This window comes from Vidua macroura, chromosome 19, assembly GCF_024509145.1.
Source record: "Vidua macroura isolate BioBank_ID:100142 chromosome 19, ASM2450914v1, whole genome shotgun sequence".
Lineage (NCBI taxonomy): Eukaryota > Metazoa > Chordata > Aves > Passeriformes > Viduidae > Vidua > Vidua macroura.
Window position 1 is genome coordinate 4034593 of NC_071589.1, and position 18650 is coordinate 4053242.

The 18650-nt window shown below is 43.2% G+C and overlaps 1 protein-coding gene across 10 annotated transcripts in view; it reads left to right on the forward strand.

The window, feature by feature from the left end:
* TNRC6C (trinucleotide repeat containing adaptor 6C) overlaps positions 1 to 18650 on the forward strand; it is a 99425-nt gene that overhangs the window by 27288 nt on the left and 53487 nt on the right. For all 10 annotated transcript variants that reach the window (XM_053994621.1, XM_053994617.1, XM_053994619.1 and 7 more), the window contains exon 4: positions 16740 to 17072. In XM_053994621.1, coding sequence (XP_053850596.1) covers positions 16740 to 17072 — 333 coding nt within the window. The remainder of the gene's footprint in view (positions 1 to 16739; positions 17073 to 18650) is intronic.

An 18650-nucleotide genomic window follows, 5' to 3' on the forward strand; every position in this document is an offset into this window, starting at 1 on the left:
GGAAGCTATAGATTGCCCAGCTTTCAAAGAAATGCTCTTTTCAGACAACACCACACCAAAGCAATTTATACAGGTTTTTGGGAAAAAAATATTTATCTCTTAAAGAAAAACAAACAAACATATAACTCTGGGGTTATTTGAAAATAAAAGAGGTAACCATGAAATACATTCTTCCTAATTTACACCAAGCTTGGGCTGGATTTACAGGACAGCTGCCCCCTCAGAGGGGCTTTGATGTCCTTGCCTGGAGTTGTACCTCCAGTCCTGGTGATGCCTTGAGAAGCTCCCTGGAACAGAGGCTGGACAGAGTTAAAGGAATAAAACAGGGATTTATTAAAAGGCCTTCAGAGGATACACCTGGGGCAGTACAAGAGCCCAGCCATGGCTCTACCCAAGATGGACAGCGTGTCACGAGTTTTCACACTTTTATAAGTTTTGGTTCATTTCCATGTTGGCGTTAATTGTCCAATTACAGCTTCAGGTTATGAAGTCCCATCCTCCCAGATTGCTCTCCTCAGTTTGCTGTTTATACTTTTTGGGCCTGAAACAGCACAAAAGCTCCAACGGTGTTCTCTGGCTGGAAAAGGATTGTTTTGTCTGACTAAACTATGAGGAGAACTTGCTAACACTTTATGTGAAGTTCAGAGTCACACACTGAGGCAGTACAGAATCTGAAAAATGTGAGAGCTAAAACTTAAGGCATCACTGGTCAGTGCTTGCCTTGTGAGCTTTGCAGATTCCTCATCTGAGAATGGAAAAGCAGGTAAGGGCTCAAGTAGGTACTCCTAGTGCTCCTCAGGTAGTTTTATTCTCCTTAGGGATTGTCTGTTGTAGTTTGCTGTTATGCAAATTTAGGCATGTGCTCATAATATAAATACAGGCAGAATATTGCTTTTTTCTGGTTCCTCAGTTAGGAATGATATGGATTTATCAGGTTGAAGATGGCAAGAACCTGACCTGCAAGTAATTAGTTCTAGAATTAGATAAAAATGGGAGTTCTCCAGCACTAGACACAGTTGGTTAAAAGCACTTTTCAAATGCTCTAGGTTGTAAGGGTTGATAACCCTGCTTGAAGGCAGCAGGACAACATGTACATCATCAGATTTCTCTTTACATGGTCCTTTGTCAGATGCATTTCTAGCCTAGGACATCATCTCTCCAAGAATACCCTTTGAAGAGAGAGCAAGCACAGCCTGGGTAACACCAGCTAGGCTTTTCTAGCCTTGACGAATTGTCAGGGTGGCCCTTGGTGGGAAGTGCTCTCAGATAAATCCCAGTTTGCTTTCCCAGCAGCAAAGCTGCCAATACAGTTGTGGACAACCGGGTATTTTAATAGATAAATTTTAACCCAGCTGCACAGTGATAATGGTGTTGGTTATGATCAAGCTGCACGCTGGGTTATGGGTATTTATCTGCCCACAGTGAGTACTTTGCTCCCTGCTGCTGTTCCCCAGTGCAGTGTGTGGAGCATGTGGGCTGTGAAATAGTCAAACTGCTGCTCTTTTGGCATTGCAGCAGCTCAGGCATTGGCAAATGTTCTATTCTTCTGTCAGTCTGCTTGTAAAATAACTGTTTTCCAATTATAAATAGAATGTTGTCTGATATTTGCCCCCCATCAGAGCATACATGCCCCAGTATTTCCTTTGTAAGATGCCACTTTTGTATCTACTGATAGTAACAAGCACCCATCCGACATCTCCCCACCCTGCAGAGTCTGAGATTTGTTTCCTTGGAAGTGATTTTATAGCAAAAATATAAGTACACTGTTCATCAGTGTGCTTCTTTCTCCCATTACTTTCTGAACTGTAGTCTGTTCTTCACTTCTATTCTTCTTTTAGAGAAACATGTCCACGAAGTCAGTTTTTTCTCTGTCTTGAGGCCTGGCTCACACGTGTTTTCATGGAGAAGGCAGCTAACAGTTCCCCATGAAAAAATGACCCATCAGCTTTGATTTATCTGCAACGTGCTGACCACTTTCCATTATTAGATTATCATCTTGCTACCTGGAGGAGGCTTGTAAGGCATATAAATATAATGTCGATAAGATCTGCAAACTGTGAGCTGGAGGAGAGGTTCATCAGGAAATGCATTAGCTCTCTTTGATAATGATTGTTTTGAGATACACGCTGGGTTTCTAAAGTTACCTGATCCCTTCCTTGGGAAGGATGAAATCCACTTTGAACTGTAACACTAGTAGGTGCTCCTGGAATAGTTACTGTACAAATGCTGCAGAGGGTTATCTTGGGAAAAGGAAGGGAATGAAAACGTGTTTTTGATTCTTTTACACTGTGTGTGAAGCGTTTGGCCTGAGGGACCTTGGTGTTCTCTTGTTGACTATCTGGTGTTGACATTCCTCTACTCTGAGAACCCTTGGCTTCCTGTGTTTTGCTAGATTATTTCATTGTTTCTCCCGAGTTGTTAAAGGTGGTAGCCCATACTTTACAAATCCTACAGGATTGTTTAAAATGTCTTTTTAACCAGCTGACACTCTGGTAAATGCTCCAAAGCTTCTGCTCAGGTGTGCGTGGTGCACCTGATCCTTCAGGTTCTTCCTGAACTGGTTCAGGCACTGCAGTGTGCATTAGCATCCGGAGAGGAGGTGATTTTCCCTGCAGGCATCCTGCCCCTGTGGGGTGGCAGCAGTGGCTCACACTCAGCTCTCTCGTGGGACCTGTCTTTAACAGCAGCACCGAATCCTGCCCTGGGCGTGGCAGCCACTGCTATTGTCACTTGCCCCATGGGAACAGCTGAACTTGGTGTGACTCAGGCTCCTGGTGGCCTCTTCCCATGTGAACAGAGGTTGTTCTCTGTTTTGGCAGAGTCTCCTGAAGACCTGTCCTCCTGTTACCAGGATACTCTTTAACATTTCAGGCATAATTTCTGATCTGGCTACTGTTACTGTCTTTTTTTTATAAGCCAGACCTTTTCACCTTTAGGAGGCCAGACAGGCTCTCATGAACTTCTGTTTTGAAGCACATGAGTTACTAACTGAGAGAACTGATGATTCTTCAACTCTGTTAAGAATTCAAATGCCACCTTGAGGTCTTACTACCACAGCACTAGATATATCCCTTTAGATGAGCAAAAAGGGATGGTCTTAACCCTCTCCCCTCTCTCACACAGGCCCAGCAGACATTCTTGAAAGATGTTTTGATTATTCTTTGAAAGGCTCCTTCATATTCAGTCTGTCTTTCCTATAACATAAGCCCCTCTTTGTTGACTGCTTGGCCCAGGAGAGTGGATCTTCCCCTCCACTGCAGAGGCCTTTTTGTGTCTCCTTTTTTCACTTAACAGCCCATCCAGTTTTCCCTGGTGCTACTGTTTTCAGACTGTTTTTCAAACCATGATAATTTATGTTTTTCTTCCTTGCAAATCCTTCCAGTTAGTGGAGAATTATTTTTTTAAAATGCAGTATCTGTATATCGTGGTTTAACCCCAGGCAGGAGCTGGGGCTCACTCCCCCCTGGCAGGATGTGGGGAGAATTGGAGGAGTAAAAGTGAGAAGACTCGTGGGTTGAGATGAAAAAACAGTTTAATAAGTAAAGCAAAAGTCACGCACACGGGCAAAGCAGAAGAGGGAGTTGATTCCCCACTTCCCATGGCAGGCAGGTGTTCAGCCATCCCTGACAGCAGGGCTCCATCAGAGGAGCAGTGCCTGGGGCAGACAAACACCACCACTCCAAACACCCCCATCTTCCTCCTTCTCCCCAGCTTTATGTGGTGCTCATGGCACCATCTGGTGTGGAATATTCCCTCGGCTCAGCTGGGGTCAGCTGTCCTGGCTGTGTCCCCTCCCAGCTCCTGGAGTCCCCCCAGCAGCGTGGGCTGAGGAGCAGAGCAGAGCGGCTCTCTGTGAGCACCACTCAGCAGTAATGAAAACACCCTGGGTTTTCAGCACAGATCCAAACCACAGCCCCACACCAGCTACTGTAAGAAAATTAACTTTGTCCCAGCCAAAACCTGTGCACTGTCATTGGAGAGTTACTAAGAAGCCCTTGAGTCAGCGTGTGGACAGTAACCTGCTGCTGTTTACAAATAAAACTGATTTTTCTGTGCCTTTCAGGCTCACCCCATTGCATAGCTCTGTGTAATCCAGGCTGTCCAGGGCAGTGCTAATTCTTCTCTTTTACTTTTCTGTCCCTAAACTCGGTTTGCTATGAAAAACTCCCAAGTTTCAGATGCCTTATTCCATAAAGTGCACTTTCTTTTTCACTCCCCATTTCTCCTGTTTAATCACTACCCATTTTCCCCCTGCAGGTAGTTCCCTGAAATATACATTTAAATATATTCCTTGCTTTAATTTCCCCAAAGTTTCCACTGCAGTAGTTTAGGCTTGATTGACAAACCATGAGAACCCTTCCTGCAGGTGCTGGGGGTGTCAGGCTGTCCTGTCCTGCACTGGCAGCTCTTTCCTGCTGTACATGTGAGCACCTAGCATTTCCTTTTTCAACAGGAGAAAGTCTTCAGAGTGAAACAGGAAGAAAATAATGTGTTCAGTGCCACCTTTCTGACATAGGCTCCATCGTAATTCATGTCTTGCTACAGCTTCCATATCTTCCTGCCCGTTTCCAAGAGTAATAATTTAATTTTTTTTCTTTGTTGTATAGTTATCTCTAATCTTGTCCAGTGATCACTGTGAGAAATCAGGCGAGAAGTTGTCTTCAGCCTCCTCAGTTGTTCAGCTATTCCTTCCCAGAAAAGATCTGTGGAAAACTTTGTGATTTGCTGCCTTATTACAGCTACTAAGACTTTTTTAAAAAAAGATAAAATTCTAGCTTAAAATCTGTGGATAATAACTTAGATGCATAGTAACACTGAACACTTAAATCTATAATCCCATTTTACTGATACCTGGAATGTAGGTGGGACGTTGAAACTCATCTTGTTCCACCCCACAGGGTTGTCACTGCCTTAACTCACATTTGCTGGAGATTCAGGGAATGTTTTAATCCTTTCTACCATATTTACCATATTCTTTTAGTGGCAGTGCTGCCTGTCCTCAGGGTGTTGAGCTGAGCTGGTGATTGGGCTGATGTCATTGTCACCCTGTGGCCAGTGGCAGAAGTGACAGCTCGGTGTGCTCCCTCTGCTGTCACCAGCTGCCTTCTCAGCACAAGCACAGCTTCTTCCTGAAACCTAAATAATGGATAAAACGGAATCACTTCTCATAATTCTGAGAAGTGATTATTGTTACATAGCCCCTGCTTTTGCCAAAGTGTCTTGGTGTGTTCTGAGTTAAAGTCAGGGTGGTGGGACAGCACAAACACCATCAGCTGGCAATTTTCACTTTTTATTTACATGAGAAACTGGGAGAATTATAGATTTGTCTCACAGCTGTCTGTCCTCCAAAGTCAAGAATCTACTTTAAAAAATAAACTTAGTAATGCGTTGTTAGATAGATCTGCAAAGCCATTAAAGAGCTGTTATTTTTGTACCCTGCCTAGGCAGACGTGCTGTTTTCCTCTTTGTTTGCAATTGGCTTTACTGCAAGACATTTTCATTTTTTTTCTGAAAAAAGCAGAAACGAAACCCTTTGGAAACTGGACACACTCATTGAAAGTGTGGAGTTAACCCAAAGTGTGAGGGGGGAGGAAGAATCTTAGGATGTCGCTTATTAAAACAAGCTGTATTTCTTCCTTAAGTGCTGGTGTTACTTCTTTTAGCTAAGTCTAAGCCCATTTCTATGGAAGAACTGTGTGTAATGCATGTGGAGTAATTAGGTATTCCTTCCTAGTGAGGGGAAGACATGTGTCTAAAATAAACTGAGCAGAATTTTTGAATTAAAATGAAGTAATAATATTAAGTTATTATTAGTAATCTTTATTAAAACATCTTTAATTTCTTTTAACATTCATGTAATAGAATCTGATTTACTGGGAGTGGCATTTAATTAATTTAATTCAATTTAGAGAGTTAACTCTATTACATATTAGTACAGAAAATTACCTCTGAACAGTCATTTCTCACTGGTGACATGCAATAAGTTAATTTAGCTCGGGGTTCGTTTGGGTGCATTGTGAGTTCTTGGTGAAGGTTGCTGTGGTGACACAGGGCTGTCACTGGGACAACAACCCCGCTGGAAACATGGGATGGATCCTTGGGCTTCCCCTGGCCTTGTTCTTCCTGCTCAGTGTGGGTGTGCAGTCTTGGGAAGAGCTTCCCTGGGCACTGCTCGCTGAAGGGCTGGCCTGCAGGCTGGGCTCAGTGCATGAACTCACTTGGAGTTTCCTCTGGTTCCACCTTATCTGCAGGGAAATGATTGCTGAGCCCCCCATCAGGTTTTAGTCTGCTTTTCTTTAAGAAATTTTCCCGAGGAACCTGAACAGAACGTGTGTAAACTGCTGGAAGTGCTTTCTTCACATTTCTGAACAATTTAATCCTGTTTTTCATATGTGGCATTAATGCACAATGGCGCTGGAGTTATAAAAAAATCTGTTCAGCTATAACTGAATGAATGAAGAGTTTGCTTCAGATTTGATGTTGAATCAGAAATGAAGAGTTTGTTTTTGACTCTCCAGGTTTGACTGTCAGGTAGATGAGCTCAGAGTTCCAAACAAAAACCTTCCAGGAAAGAGGCCAGCATTGAGAAGCTCATTCAGAAAAACACTGTTGAATATGAAATGTCATGTTTAGGTTTAAAAGGAAGTTTTAAAAAAACTGAAATATAATTTTTAAGTTCAGTGCATTTTCTTCCTCTCCCCCCACTGCAGATCTGTATGCAGACTTAAACACTCATTTGTTTGTTTCATCTCTAGAGCACGATTTTAATTTAATTTGGTTTAGCTGAATAAGGGATCACTCTTCATTTTGGGCTTCAAGTTCTTCTCACTGCTCCTTTCTGAAGGCAAGGGAAGGATGTAGAACCCCAAACAGGTTTTTATGATAGAAAATGTGTGAAATTGTATTATTACAGTCCCCTAAAGTGATAATGATGTCCCTACGGGTTCTGTATGTTAAAGATCCACTTGCTCAAAGCAATGATTTTCAAAATAATTCTATGAAATATAAATGAACGCATCTTCAGTTATCCTAATAAGGGCACAAGATTCTAATATGTAAGGCCAAAATATTTCAGGTTTACCTTTCATTGAGTTGGCTCCATGCACAATTTCTCAGGGTGATGCTACCTGAAACTTGGAATAAATCCACACTGCCCAGGAGAGGAGGAAGCTGGTCCATGCTGGACACTCTGTTGGCTCTGCTTCAGTTTTTCCTGCTGATTGATTTAAATTGATGGCTCAGATAGCTCTACACTATCTTTAGAGCTGTAGTATAAACATATTAAGTCTTCTTTTGAGATAGAATGTGAACTGGAAGGGTTATGCCAAAATTACAGAGGCCTGTTTCTGGTTGCTCACAGAATTGCTGCTATTTTAGTGTCACACATAAAATATTCATTTGGTACCATAAAAGTCCATGGCAGGAGGGCTGAAGCTTTGTGTTTGCACAGGCCTTTAGTCAGTGTGACATGTGTGCCCAGTCCCATGGTTCCAGCAGCACAGGCAGTGTCAGGCAACATTACACTTCCCATCTGAGCAGCAGCCCTGTCATCTGCAGGCAGTCACAGCTTGCTTCCATGGGCATGTCTGGAAGGAATTAAATATCAGTGCAGGCAGCTCCTGCTCCCCCAAAACAGAAATGAAATACCTGGAGGAGCTGTATTTCTGGGTTCCAGGAGAAAAACGTGCCTGTGTGTAGTGATGTGATGTGTCTGGGCTGTTGGGCCCAGGCTGTGTCCATACTCCCCAGCCTGGGGCTCCCTGGACACTGATTTGGGGCACAAAAAGTCACACAGGCTGCCTGCACACCTGGCAGCCCAGAGGTGTCCTGCACTCATTGATCTCTCTATCCACGTTAGGATATTGATCCATAAATACACACTGGCAATTTCCAGGCATTCCAGAAAACACCCAGGGACTCCTTACCTTCTTTCCAGCTCAAAAGTCAAAGTGGAAAAAGAGGTGTTGTACCTGCTGTAGCATGAGTGTTTAGTATTCCCTGTTGTCCTGGGTGGGATGCCAGCACTGACTGTGCCCTGGGACCCCTGGAAACTGCAGGAACACCCACCCTGCATGGACAGCACACATTCCAAGGGTGACAGAATCTGTGCACTGTGTGCCAGTGCTGAGTGGTCTCTGCAGAGGCAGCCCCAGGCAGAAATGATGGGGATATGGGATATGGGGTATCTTGACAGTACCCAGCCACATCTGTATGAAACTGGAATCCCCCTTTACACTGGGATTCACTCTTCAAGCCCCAGCTGAAGAGTGGGCTGTGCATGTAGATCATCACTGTTCAAGGCGAAGGAAATTTCAGGCTCTTGTATCCAGTAAATCAGTGGATACTGAGGCTATCCTCATTTTCAATTTCTTAAGAATGTACTATTTACTGGGAATTTGCATATTTATCTGTTTGTGTGTGTGGTTTAACAATTGGGTTTCTGCTGTAAAGAATATTTACTCCTCAGTCTGTGCCTGGAAGTGCTCTGTGGAAAGGAGGAAGAACATGTCTGGTGTGATGGCTGTGCCATTTGTAAATTTGTTTTTAAAAAATTCTTTTGCATATGAAAACTGTAAAACATTGTCTAATGAGATTAAATGCACACAGTCAGTTTAAAATGGAAGGATTCACTTCCTAGATCTGCCCAGACTTCTTATGTGGCTCTGTATGAAGTTATTTAATCTGTTATTATATGCTTGAATTTTCCCACTGGCACTTGCAGTGATGATAGTGTTGGTTTTGTGTGATTTAACTTTCAGCTGTTTCCTGTCTTCTCTGACTCTTTTATTGTGTAGTTCCTGCTGGGGGTACCTTGCCTGGAGCATCACTGAGGAGGGTTCGGAGTGAAGGGGGAGCACATGCCCGTGGCTGGCTCCTGACATCCTTTGCTGTGTTCCTGAATTGTTTGGATTGTGTTTGTGATGCTCTCATGTGCTCTTGGTGGGATAGAACTTACTGGTTTTCTCTAGTGGGTCTTTATAGTTGGTGGAGTTCAGATGTTCCTAAATACTCTGGGAAGGAATACAAGATGTGAATTCTTGGTGAAGAGTTGTGAACACTCTATAGGAAAGTCTTACGAAACCTGAAAAGATGCTGCCAGCATTTCTAACCACTTGCTGAGAATCCCTCTCTTAATTCTCAGCTGCCCTCTCACTTAAATTTCACAGTAGTATTTCCTGCACCAGTTAATTCATCTCAGCAATGACTCTTATCTCCCTCCTGTCCTTTTCAGACAGTTGTTAATGCTGTTGTTTCTTGACATTATTAATATGAGTGATTAAAAACTTCTAATAGCTTCATTATTTTCCTTTAGAATAGCCAAGTTCTCTTTTCTAAGGCCAGTCTGTTGCCCTGCTCTGGAAGTGGGAGTTGGGTTTGCAGGAGTCTGAATTCCAAGTTGAATGTGTGATATGTTAAAGGAAATACTTCTGTGCTGAGATGTCAGAGGCTTCAGGACAGAGAGCAGCTTCTAGTCAGGTGAATTCATTCATTTATTTATCTTTTCAGGGGGTAGCATTTGGGCAGTCTGTGTGCAGAGGTGTCCATGATTAGTGCTGGTATTGGAGTTCCCAGCGCCTGCCTGTTGGAGAACTCTCGCTTGAAAGGAAACAGATGAATTGTTAAGTCTTGAAAGTTACCATCTGTTATCCTGCAGGAATGCTGCTCTGTGAATTTAACTGTTCCATTGCCCACTCCACAGCCCTGGTTCCTCGCTTGGGCTGCTGAGTTTGAGGTCTGATGTGTACAGTCCAATTTCTGCTCGTCAATTAGCTGATGGCAAACCCCATGTGTGTGCACTCAGAGCTTTCAATAAACATGAGAGAGTTTGGCTTGCAGTGGGAGAGCATCATATTTACTTTGGATTATCAATCTATTGTTGATGACAACCTATCAACCTAATTAGCTGTACCATTTTTAATGGCACAGCTAATTAATTGTGAATTTAAAATTAAAATTATAATCAGTGTTAACATGGAGGAAAGCAGTGAGGAAAATATTAAAACTGTTAAAAGTATAAGTATTCTTCACAAGATTGCTGCATGTGACACCGACCTGAATAATGTAGAATAGGATTGAAAAAAACTTAAAAATACATGTTGAGTCACCCAAAACAGGTTTTGTATCTTTCTGTCAAAAGAAGTATTTGTCACCATCTCTGCTGACAGATCTGAAAGAAAAAATGTAGATGCTGTTCCAGAAAGGGAAACAAAATCCTGTGTCTGAGCTCTGAAGTACTCAAGAATCTATGTTTTTGTTAGGAACTGCTCCAGCTCTTAAGAAAAGTTCAGTTTGTGAATAGAGTTGTGCTGTGACCCTTTGCTGCACAGACGTTCTGCCTCAGGGTGGGCTGTGCTGGGCTGACACAGAGCATTCACTGTGGTGGTGAAGGGATAAAATGTCACTCGGGATTGATACAATTTCAAATTTACATTAATCAAGAACAAAATGGAGAGGATCTGCAAGTAGGGCTGGTGAAGAAAGGCCACATCTGAAACTTATTTAAAATCCAGCAGAAGCTGGGGAGAGTGCTGGGACTATCAGCCTGAGAGAAAAAGGATTTCTTTGTCATGGCTGAGTGAAATGGGAGAACTGAGTAAGATGGATTTGGAGCTCTGTTTTACATGTAGAGTGGTAGAAAATGTGCTCTAAAGGTTCTTGAGAGGTCATTTATTCCATCCTCTTGCCCTGAGACAAGATGACCAAACCTGTATCGTGTCTGCAGATAACCCTTGATCATCCTTATTGCTGGAAATGTAAGTCTAAATCTCCCTGACTGCCATTTAAACCAGCAAGTCTTGTCTTATTCACTGTGGAGTGGAGCAAATTATTTAGTCTTCTTTCTTTGTATTTTTAAAAATTTGTGTACCCAGTGTCTTGTAGCCTGACTACTCCCTTACCTCTGCCTGCTGTGGTGGTTCCCTTTTCCAGATTCCCATTTCCTTTGTGCCCTTTCCAGGTGGTGCAGCTCCTTCTGGAAGAGAGATGCTCAGGTGTGGGAACAGACAGGGCAGGCTTTGTGATGCCAGGCTGGAGTGGATGGGTTGCTGGGTGTTTATCCCATTCCACCAACTGGCTTTTTACAATCTTCTTATTATCTTTTCCTCCTCTTTGGTTTATGATCTGCTAAAACATTGCTTCTTTTTCTGCAGAAGTGCTGTGGGGCGAGATGTTTGCTATTCTTCATTTAATTCCTCCTGCTAATGACGTGATTTTCCTTATTGAATTGTAGTTTTGTCACATTGCTTCTCCAGTTCCTCACTGCTGAGCTCTGATCCTGTCACACAGCGATCTGACCACCCCCATCTTCCTTCTCCCATCTTGGTGTCATTTGCAGATTTAATAAGGATATTCTCTAGTCCATCATCCAGCTGTTAAGGAAATATTGAACAGCGTAGGCTCGGATCAAGTCCCCGTGGAATCTCTCCTGAAACATATTCTGTTTTGACAGCAAGCCATTGATTCTCCCAGAGAACATTTCAACCAATTTCACATTTTGCTCCCATTTCCCCACTTTGCTTATGACACTATCAAGTAAGAGTGTCATTTCAGCAGCCATGACATAGTTAAGATACACAGAGCTTTGGCTGGTGGGACATGGGTGGGAAATGTGGGCAAACAGAACTTGTTTGAACTGAGGTGAACGACAGGGTCTGAGGGGAGGGGGGAACAAAGGAGCGCCTGAGGTCAGCTGGATTTGTGGATACATTACTTTAAGAGGTGGGGAATGAAGTCCTCAATGCTTCTCTATTTCATACCTTTGCATAAAGCCAGCAGTTAAGAACGTAAGAAATTCCAATAACTGATCTAGAAGTTTTCCATGAACTTTGCAGCTTTCTGTTAATTCCTACTCAAGTTCTGTGTAGAAGGTCCACGTTGGTAGAAGTGAGAAGTCTGTCAGGAGAAGTGGATTATAGATGAGATTTTTGAACTGGGGTGGTGAAAGACTAAGGAAGGAAATGTTGTAAAGGACAAGAGAAGAAAGTGGAGAGGAAATGTCCGGAAGAGGAAGCAGAAGAAGCTGCACCATGGTCAACTGTGAGGGGGGAAATGAAGTTAAACCAGGAAAAGACTTTATTTGTCCTGAGTATTAGATAAATGTTATCATCAGGAATTAGCCCAAGGTCAAGGCATTTCTTTAAATAAATGGTGACAATTTTCTAAAGCCACAATAACTCGTGTATTTTTACTTATATCTCTCAGTGTGGGCTTTGATGTCAAACAGCAGCTTCTGGTTACATTATTAAAGCTATTATCAGTTTTGGGATTATCTTGCCATTAGACTGCAGTTTTTTTTCTCCCCAGAAGTTCGTGATTTTGGGGGAAGGGATGATCCAGGCAGAAAATTTGGCATTCTATGTGTAAAAACATTAGGAGTGGGTTTTATGCAGTAGTTCTGAGCACCTTTGCTGTTGCCAGCAGATGTCACTGTGGATAGCAAATCCCAGCACTTAGGAGACAAAGGAGGTAATTTGCTAAATGAAAATTCAGCCTTTGAAAGTAGATTGGGGGGGAGGGGGGGGAGGCAAGAATATTTTCCCTGCAACAGACTTCTGTGAGCAAATAAAAATGGGTTTCTCACTAATGAGACTTGTGGTTTTGCCCACTCTAATGCTGTGTTTGGTGGCTGTCTTCACCCGACTTGGGTAAGTTCCTGGTGCTCTGTGTGACCTCGGAGGGGGTGTGTGTGGGATTGTGCTCCTGCTCAGCTTTATTTGGCAAGCCTTTAGCGTTTGGAGGGAGCTTTAAGCAGCAGTGATGTGCTGCAGTGTGTGTGTGTGCAGGGAACTGGCCGTGGAGGAAGTGGCTTCATTAAGGTTGATTTGGAGGGGGGAGCAAGATGAGAAAAAAAACTGCCCAAATGATTGGCTGGGAGAATAGCTCTGAATTATGGGATCCATCTGTTTCCTGTAATGAATTCATAAACCCATCAAACAATGACCTGAACGAATTGCTGAAGGAAAAAAATAATACACTGGCATGATATGTTTAACGCAGTGAGGCATTGGCATTGTATAATCAAAAATTCTCCTCACATCCAGCACTTTGTAATGGAGCTGCTGTGTTTAATAGAAGCTGTAAATAAATCCTGTCACAGTAGCAGCCAAGAATGCATTTCTGGGCTTAACTGTTTCTCTTCTGGAATGTCTGGTCCTCGAAGGCTTTAGAAATGCAAGTTTTACAGAGCTGGAGTGCGGGATTCTGAAATACAGAGAAATGTTAATGAGGTGAATGAAAGGAAAAAGCTGCCATAAATCAGTATTATGTGGCTTAACCAGTTTCTTTCATTTATGCATGTTCTTTCCTTATGTCATAGAAATGTACTTAAAAGCTATTGTTGTAATTGAAATCTGTTAGACTGATCCTATTCATTATATTAATAAAATCCACCTACAATTGCTTGTAACACTTTTTTTATGCAGTTGGGATTCCCGAGATTGTAATCATCAAAAAGCATATGGAGTAATTATTGGATTTGTTTGGGTAAAATTGGATTAAGAAGTTTAGATACCATTAAGTACTGATAATTATTACAAGCAAGCTCATTGTTTAGTGTGTGTACAGCTCGGAATGGAGAGTAAGCAGATACCCATCACAAACATCTTAAGAGCAAGCAATCTCAAGGCTTTCATTTTACGCCTTTAATTGTATTTTTGCAAGAGCCTTTCCACTTAAATGTTTTTTTGCTTTAGCTCTTTAATCACGTGCCGGTTATGAAAACCACTGGGTGTTAAATCCTTTCCCCCACACGATTTAAACAATATTTTTCGCATGCAGGCAAATTTAGCCATAAAATGGCTAAATTCTGTGTTTTAATCCCTGGCTTTCCAGCAGCTGCCCACATGCCATTAGCAGTGACAGTGGATTCCTTGCAGGTGGAAGGGTGGGCAGGCTGCTCCTGGGGCTGCCAGGGCTCTCCGTGGGCTGGCAGCTCTGCCCTTGGGGCTGATTAAAGCAGAGCTCCCAGTGGGAGAGGCTCCTGCTGCTCTGCCCCTGTGCCCACAGTGGGGAAAGAAAGCCCTTTGTGGGTTCTGCAAGGGACACCCACGGTGGCAGGGTGCAGCCCTGCAGGCAGGGGAATGGCTGGAGGCTTTGTAAAGATGCTGTTATTGCCAATGTCGCACGGCAGTTCAGAATTAGGACAGCCGGGGCAGACACTCGGAACATTTGGTATTTCTCACAGTGCATATCAAGTGAAAATTGCTGGTTAAACATTGCTGAGGATGGCTTTCAGAACACAGTCGTATTGTCTTTGTAATATATATTCTCTAAATATTCTTGCTGTGTTTGAAGTCTAAATTCCAGTCTGGTAGGAAGCTGGAATTTAGGGCTCAATCCCATTCGTGTGATGTTGTTCACTCTTCTTGCTTTATTCCCTGTCATTGGTGTAATTAAACAGTTCTTTTCCAGCTACCATGGTTTGTAGACATAGTATTCTTGCAAGAGCTTCCATTTAAGTGCTCTTTAAAGAGATTTTGATGTACAAAATAAACATTACTTTGCTGTGTTGATTAGAGAAAAAACAGTAGCATGAATATGCAGAAATATTTTAATTCTAAAGTACAGCGATATTTTGATTTTCTTTGTTCTTTTCTCTCATCTGTGATTCAGATATGTAGAGGGAACATTGCCTCTATCACTGGGTTTCTCTGGCCTCACCTTTGGGATGAAACACCTTTGTTAGTTTACATTAAAGTGAAAAGTGTTGTCTATTCTATGACTTAGTGATAGAATAGTGATTAGTGATTTTTAAAAAATGAATATATCTATATGCACACCTCTTTGGAAATATCAGATATGATTTATATATACACAATATTGAGATTATAATGCTTTTTAAAAAGCGGCCTGTCTTGTTCTCTAAAATATGCTTCCAATTAATTAATATTCCTCATGAAAATCTTGGGGCCAGACAAATCCCAGCTCTGCTGGCATCGTGCCAGCGAGTGGTTTCCATTCTCTTGTCCTTTTCCTCCTCTTCCCTGGCATTCCCTCTCATCTGCTGGCACCAGGGGGTGTGTGCCTGGTCTGTCAGCCGAGCTGGAGAAGCTCCCTGGCTGCCATGGTGGGTTATTTTTGGTTGATCAGCCTGTGTCTGCAGTGCTCTGGGTGAACCTTGTGGTAAATGACTTTGCAGAAATCCTGAGTCCTTCAGCTCTCACTGTTTGTAAATGTTTGCATCTCTGTGGTGCTAGTGGTAGTAGAAGTAAATGCTTACATTGCTGTAACAGTAGTAGCAGAAGCAGTAGGAGCTAAAATAAACCCTTTACAATGAAGTCAGACTTATTTTCTATCAGGTGAATGATCTATTTGTATTGTGGAAATAGAATAGTTTTCACATGCATGTTGAATGTGCAGATTTGGTATTCGAAAATAATTATTCTGTATTCCACAATACTTTATATCTGCTTTTTAAATTTCAAAGTAAGGATAGACTGTTTGTTTCCAAAGGTGATTGTGTATTTTGAAAAGCTAAGGAAGGTTTGTTCTCTGCTCTTCAGGTATTAGTAGTACTTCAAAATTTTAAATATATTTAGAGTTCCTTTTTTGTTCAGATGGAATCACAGGTGAAATTATTTAGGCTTCCAAAACAAATAGCTTGGAGAAGTGAAGTGCTGATGGTTGTGCCAGACTTTTTGGCCTATTTTTGCTTGGTCAAGTCCCAGCTTGTTTTGAACCCACCCTCGGCATTCCCTTGGTGCTGTTCACTGCTGCAGCTGTAGAAGTTGTTCTGTTTTCTAGGTGTGTCAGAGCCTGGAGAGAGGCAGAGTGTGGGTTTGTGGTGGCTGTGACAGAGTTCAGGCTACATTTGAACAGCGTTCTTGGGCACAAGGTGTGACCCCTGGGGAGGTCCTGTGTGGGGCCAGCCCTTGGGGGATGATCCTTGTGTGTCCCTTCCCACTCAGCATATTCTGTGACTGAATGAGCTGGAATTTTGCACTTGTTGGACCTGGCTTGTGATGAGCTGGAGCAGTGCTTGGTTCTGTTCATCCCAGAAGCTCAAAGAGTTTCTCTGGGTGGCCAAAGAGCTCTGGCAGTTGCTGCCAGGTGAGCTGAGCCAGGGCTGCCATCCTCCAGCACCGTGCCCACTCCCTCCTGCCTGTCCCTGGGACCTGGCACTGCTGGTCACTCGTGCCAGGCGTGCAGGCATGTTCCAGGGTGGCCTGGCTGGCTCGTTGCAGGCTGGGTTAGCGTGGGAGGTATCAGATGTATGCCTGGAGTGCAGATGTTGGTGGCTGAGATGTCCTAAGTGTTTGATGCAAAGGTTTGGATAAAGACCACAAGAAACCCAAAGTTTGTGTGAGTGCTGAATAAGCTGGTGGATCAGGTGTTTTAGCTTGTTTTTTTGGGAGCTTATTAGAAGACTGAAAGTGTTTGTTTTCATGGCTGTAGGCCCTGGGATTTGATGTTAATATTGGCCGGGTCGCCCCCAAAACTGCTGAACTAAAAAGGCAGTGGAGGCTCAAGGTGGATGCAGCAGAAAATAGCATTCTCTTCCATACTGAATTGTCAAATCTTTCTTTTGTCCTCCCTCCTGTTTTAAACCATACAGATGATTTGTTTCAGTAGGGCATAAAAGCTTCCAGTACCACCACAGAAAGTAAACCTACGCAAAAACTAACACACTCCGCCAACTTTTCGGTGGCTGCAAAACGTCGGTTTACCAATTACAATAAAAAAAACCAACCTGATAGCTTTTCAGATCCTAAACCAATGATGATTATTTTCTTTTGTCCTAGTGCCAGAACCTATTAAGACCAGTTTAAGCCAGCCCCAACCTGCCGGTACCGGTACCAGTACTTCCACCAGCACTCTCACCAACAGCAGCAATGGCAAGCGCGCGTCTGCCAACGGGCAGCAGCCTGCGGCGTCCCGATACCTGCCCCGAGAGGTGCCTCCCCGCTTCCGCCAGCAGGAACAGAAGCAGCTCCTAAAGCGGGGGCAGCCACTGCCCGCCGGGGCTCTGAGCGCCCCCGGCCCGGCGCCGGGCACGGCAGCAGCAGCGGGAGCCAGCCCTCCTCCTCCTCAGCAGGGAGCAGCAGGACAGCAGCATCCCGGCAAGGCGCAGCCAGGTAAGAGCGCGGCGGGGGAGCAGCTGCTGCTGCTGCCGTGCGGAGCTGCCCCCCTCACTGCTAGGATGGTTTTCAAATGCCGTTCTGAAATTCCCGTTTCAAATGCCATTTTCAAATTCTGTTTTCAAATGCCATTCTAAAATTCCGGTTTCAAATGCCATTTTAAAATTCTGTTTTCAAATGCCATTTTCAAATTCCGGTTTCAAATTCCATTTTCAAATTCTGTTTTCAAATGCCATTTTAAAATACCATTTTCAAATGCCACTTTAAAATTCTGTTTAAAATGCATTTTAAAATTCTATTTTCAAATGCCATTTTCAAATTCCATTTTCAAATGCCACTTTAAAATTCTGTTTAAAATGCCATTTTAAAATGATATTTTCAAATGCCATTTTAAAATTCGTTTCCAAATGCCATTTTCAAATTCCGGTTTCAAATGCCATTTTCAAATTCCGGTTTCAAATGCCATTTTCAAATTCCATTTTCAAATTCCAATCCTCACCTATTACTCAGTCTTACTCATATATCCTCATATTTGAGGATTACTCCTAATCCTTGGCTATATACTCATTCTGGCACAATGTGCCATTTCTGGCATCCACTTGTAAAAGATTTTATTGTTGCTGTGGGGTCTTTCTCCTGTTTCTTTTTATCCCCTTGTGTCTCTCTGGTAGCTATAATGGATCTTCAGAAAGTGTAAATATTTAGTGGTGATTCTTACAGAAGCATTGCTAATTTGGGTATTTACAAGTTATATCTATCATTCTGATAATTTTGATGCTCCTTGAACAGTGGTTTGCAAGTTTGTAAATAAGGAATAGTAACTTCACTTATGTTCTGTTATAATAATTTTATGCCTTTGCTTGTTTATGCTCTCCATTATTATTTTAACCTTAGGAAAAGAATACTTTGGGAAAAGTAGTTGAGTGTCTTAGGCCTTTCTAGCACTTTATTCTGTCCTTTGCAGGTCACGGAATGGTCTGAGTTGGAAGGGACATTAGGGAATACCTATTTCCAGCCCCCTGCCATGGCAGGGACACCTTCCACTGTCCCAGGTTGCTCCAAGCCCCATCCAGCCTGGCCTTGGACACTTCCAGGGATCCAGGGGCAGCCACAGCTTCTCTGGGCACCCTGTGCCAGGGCCTCACCACCCTCACAGGGAAGAATTTAATCCAAATATCTCATTTAATGCTGCCCTGTGCCAGTGAGAAGCCATTGCCTCCATCCCCAGTCCCTCTCCCAGCCTGGCCCCAGAGCAGAGGGGCTCCAGCCCTGGGGCATCTCCTGGCCTCCTCTGGCCTCTCTCCTGCTCTCCATCCTTCTGATGTTGGGAGCCCTAGAGCTGGACACAGTGCTGGAGGTGGGCTCTCAGACAGACACACGGGCCTTTCTTTGGCTGGTGGATTTAGGATGTTGAGGAATGTCTCTTAGCTAACTTCATTTTCCTGAAGCTTCTTATTTGCCCTTCTGTGCTAGAGGTGGTGTGAGCTTTGCAGTGGAGATGGGCTCAGTGGTGCACATCCCCTTTTCCATCTCTGCTTTGTGTGGATGTCAGGCAAAGCAGGGGCTGTTCTGGCA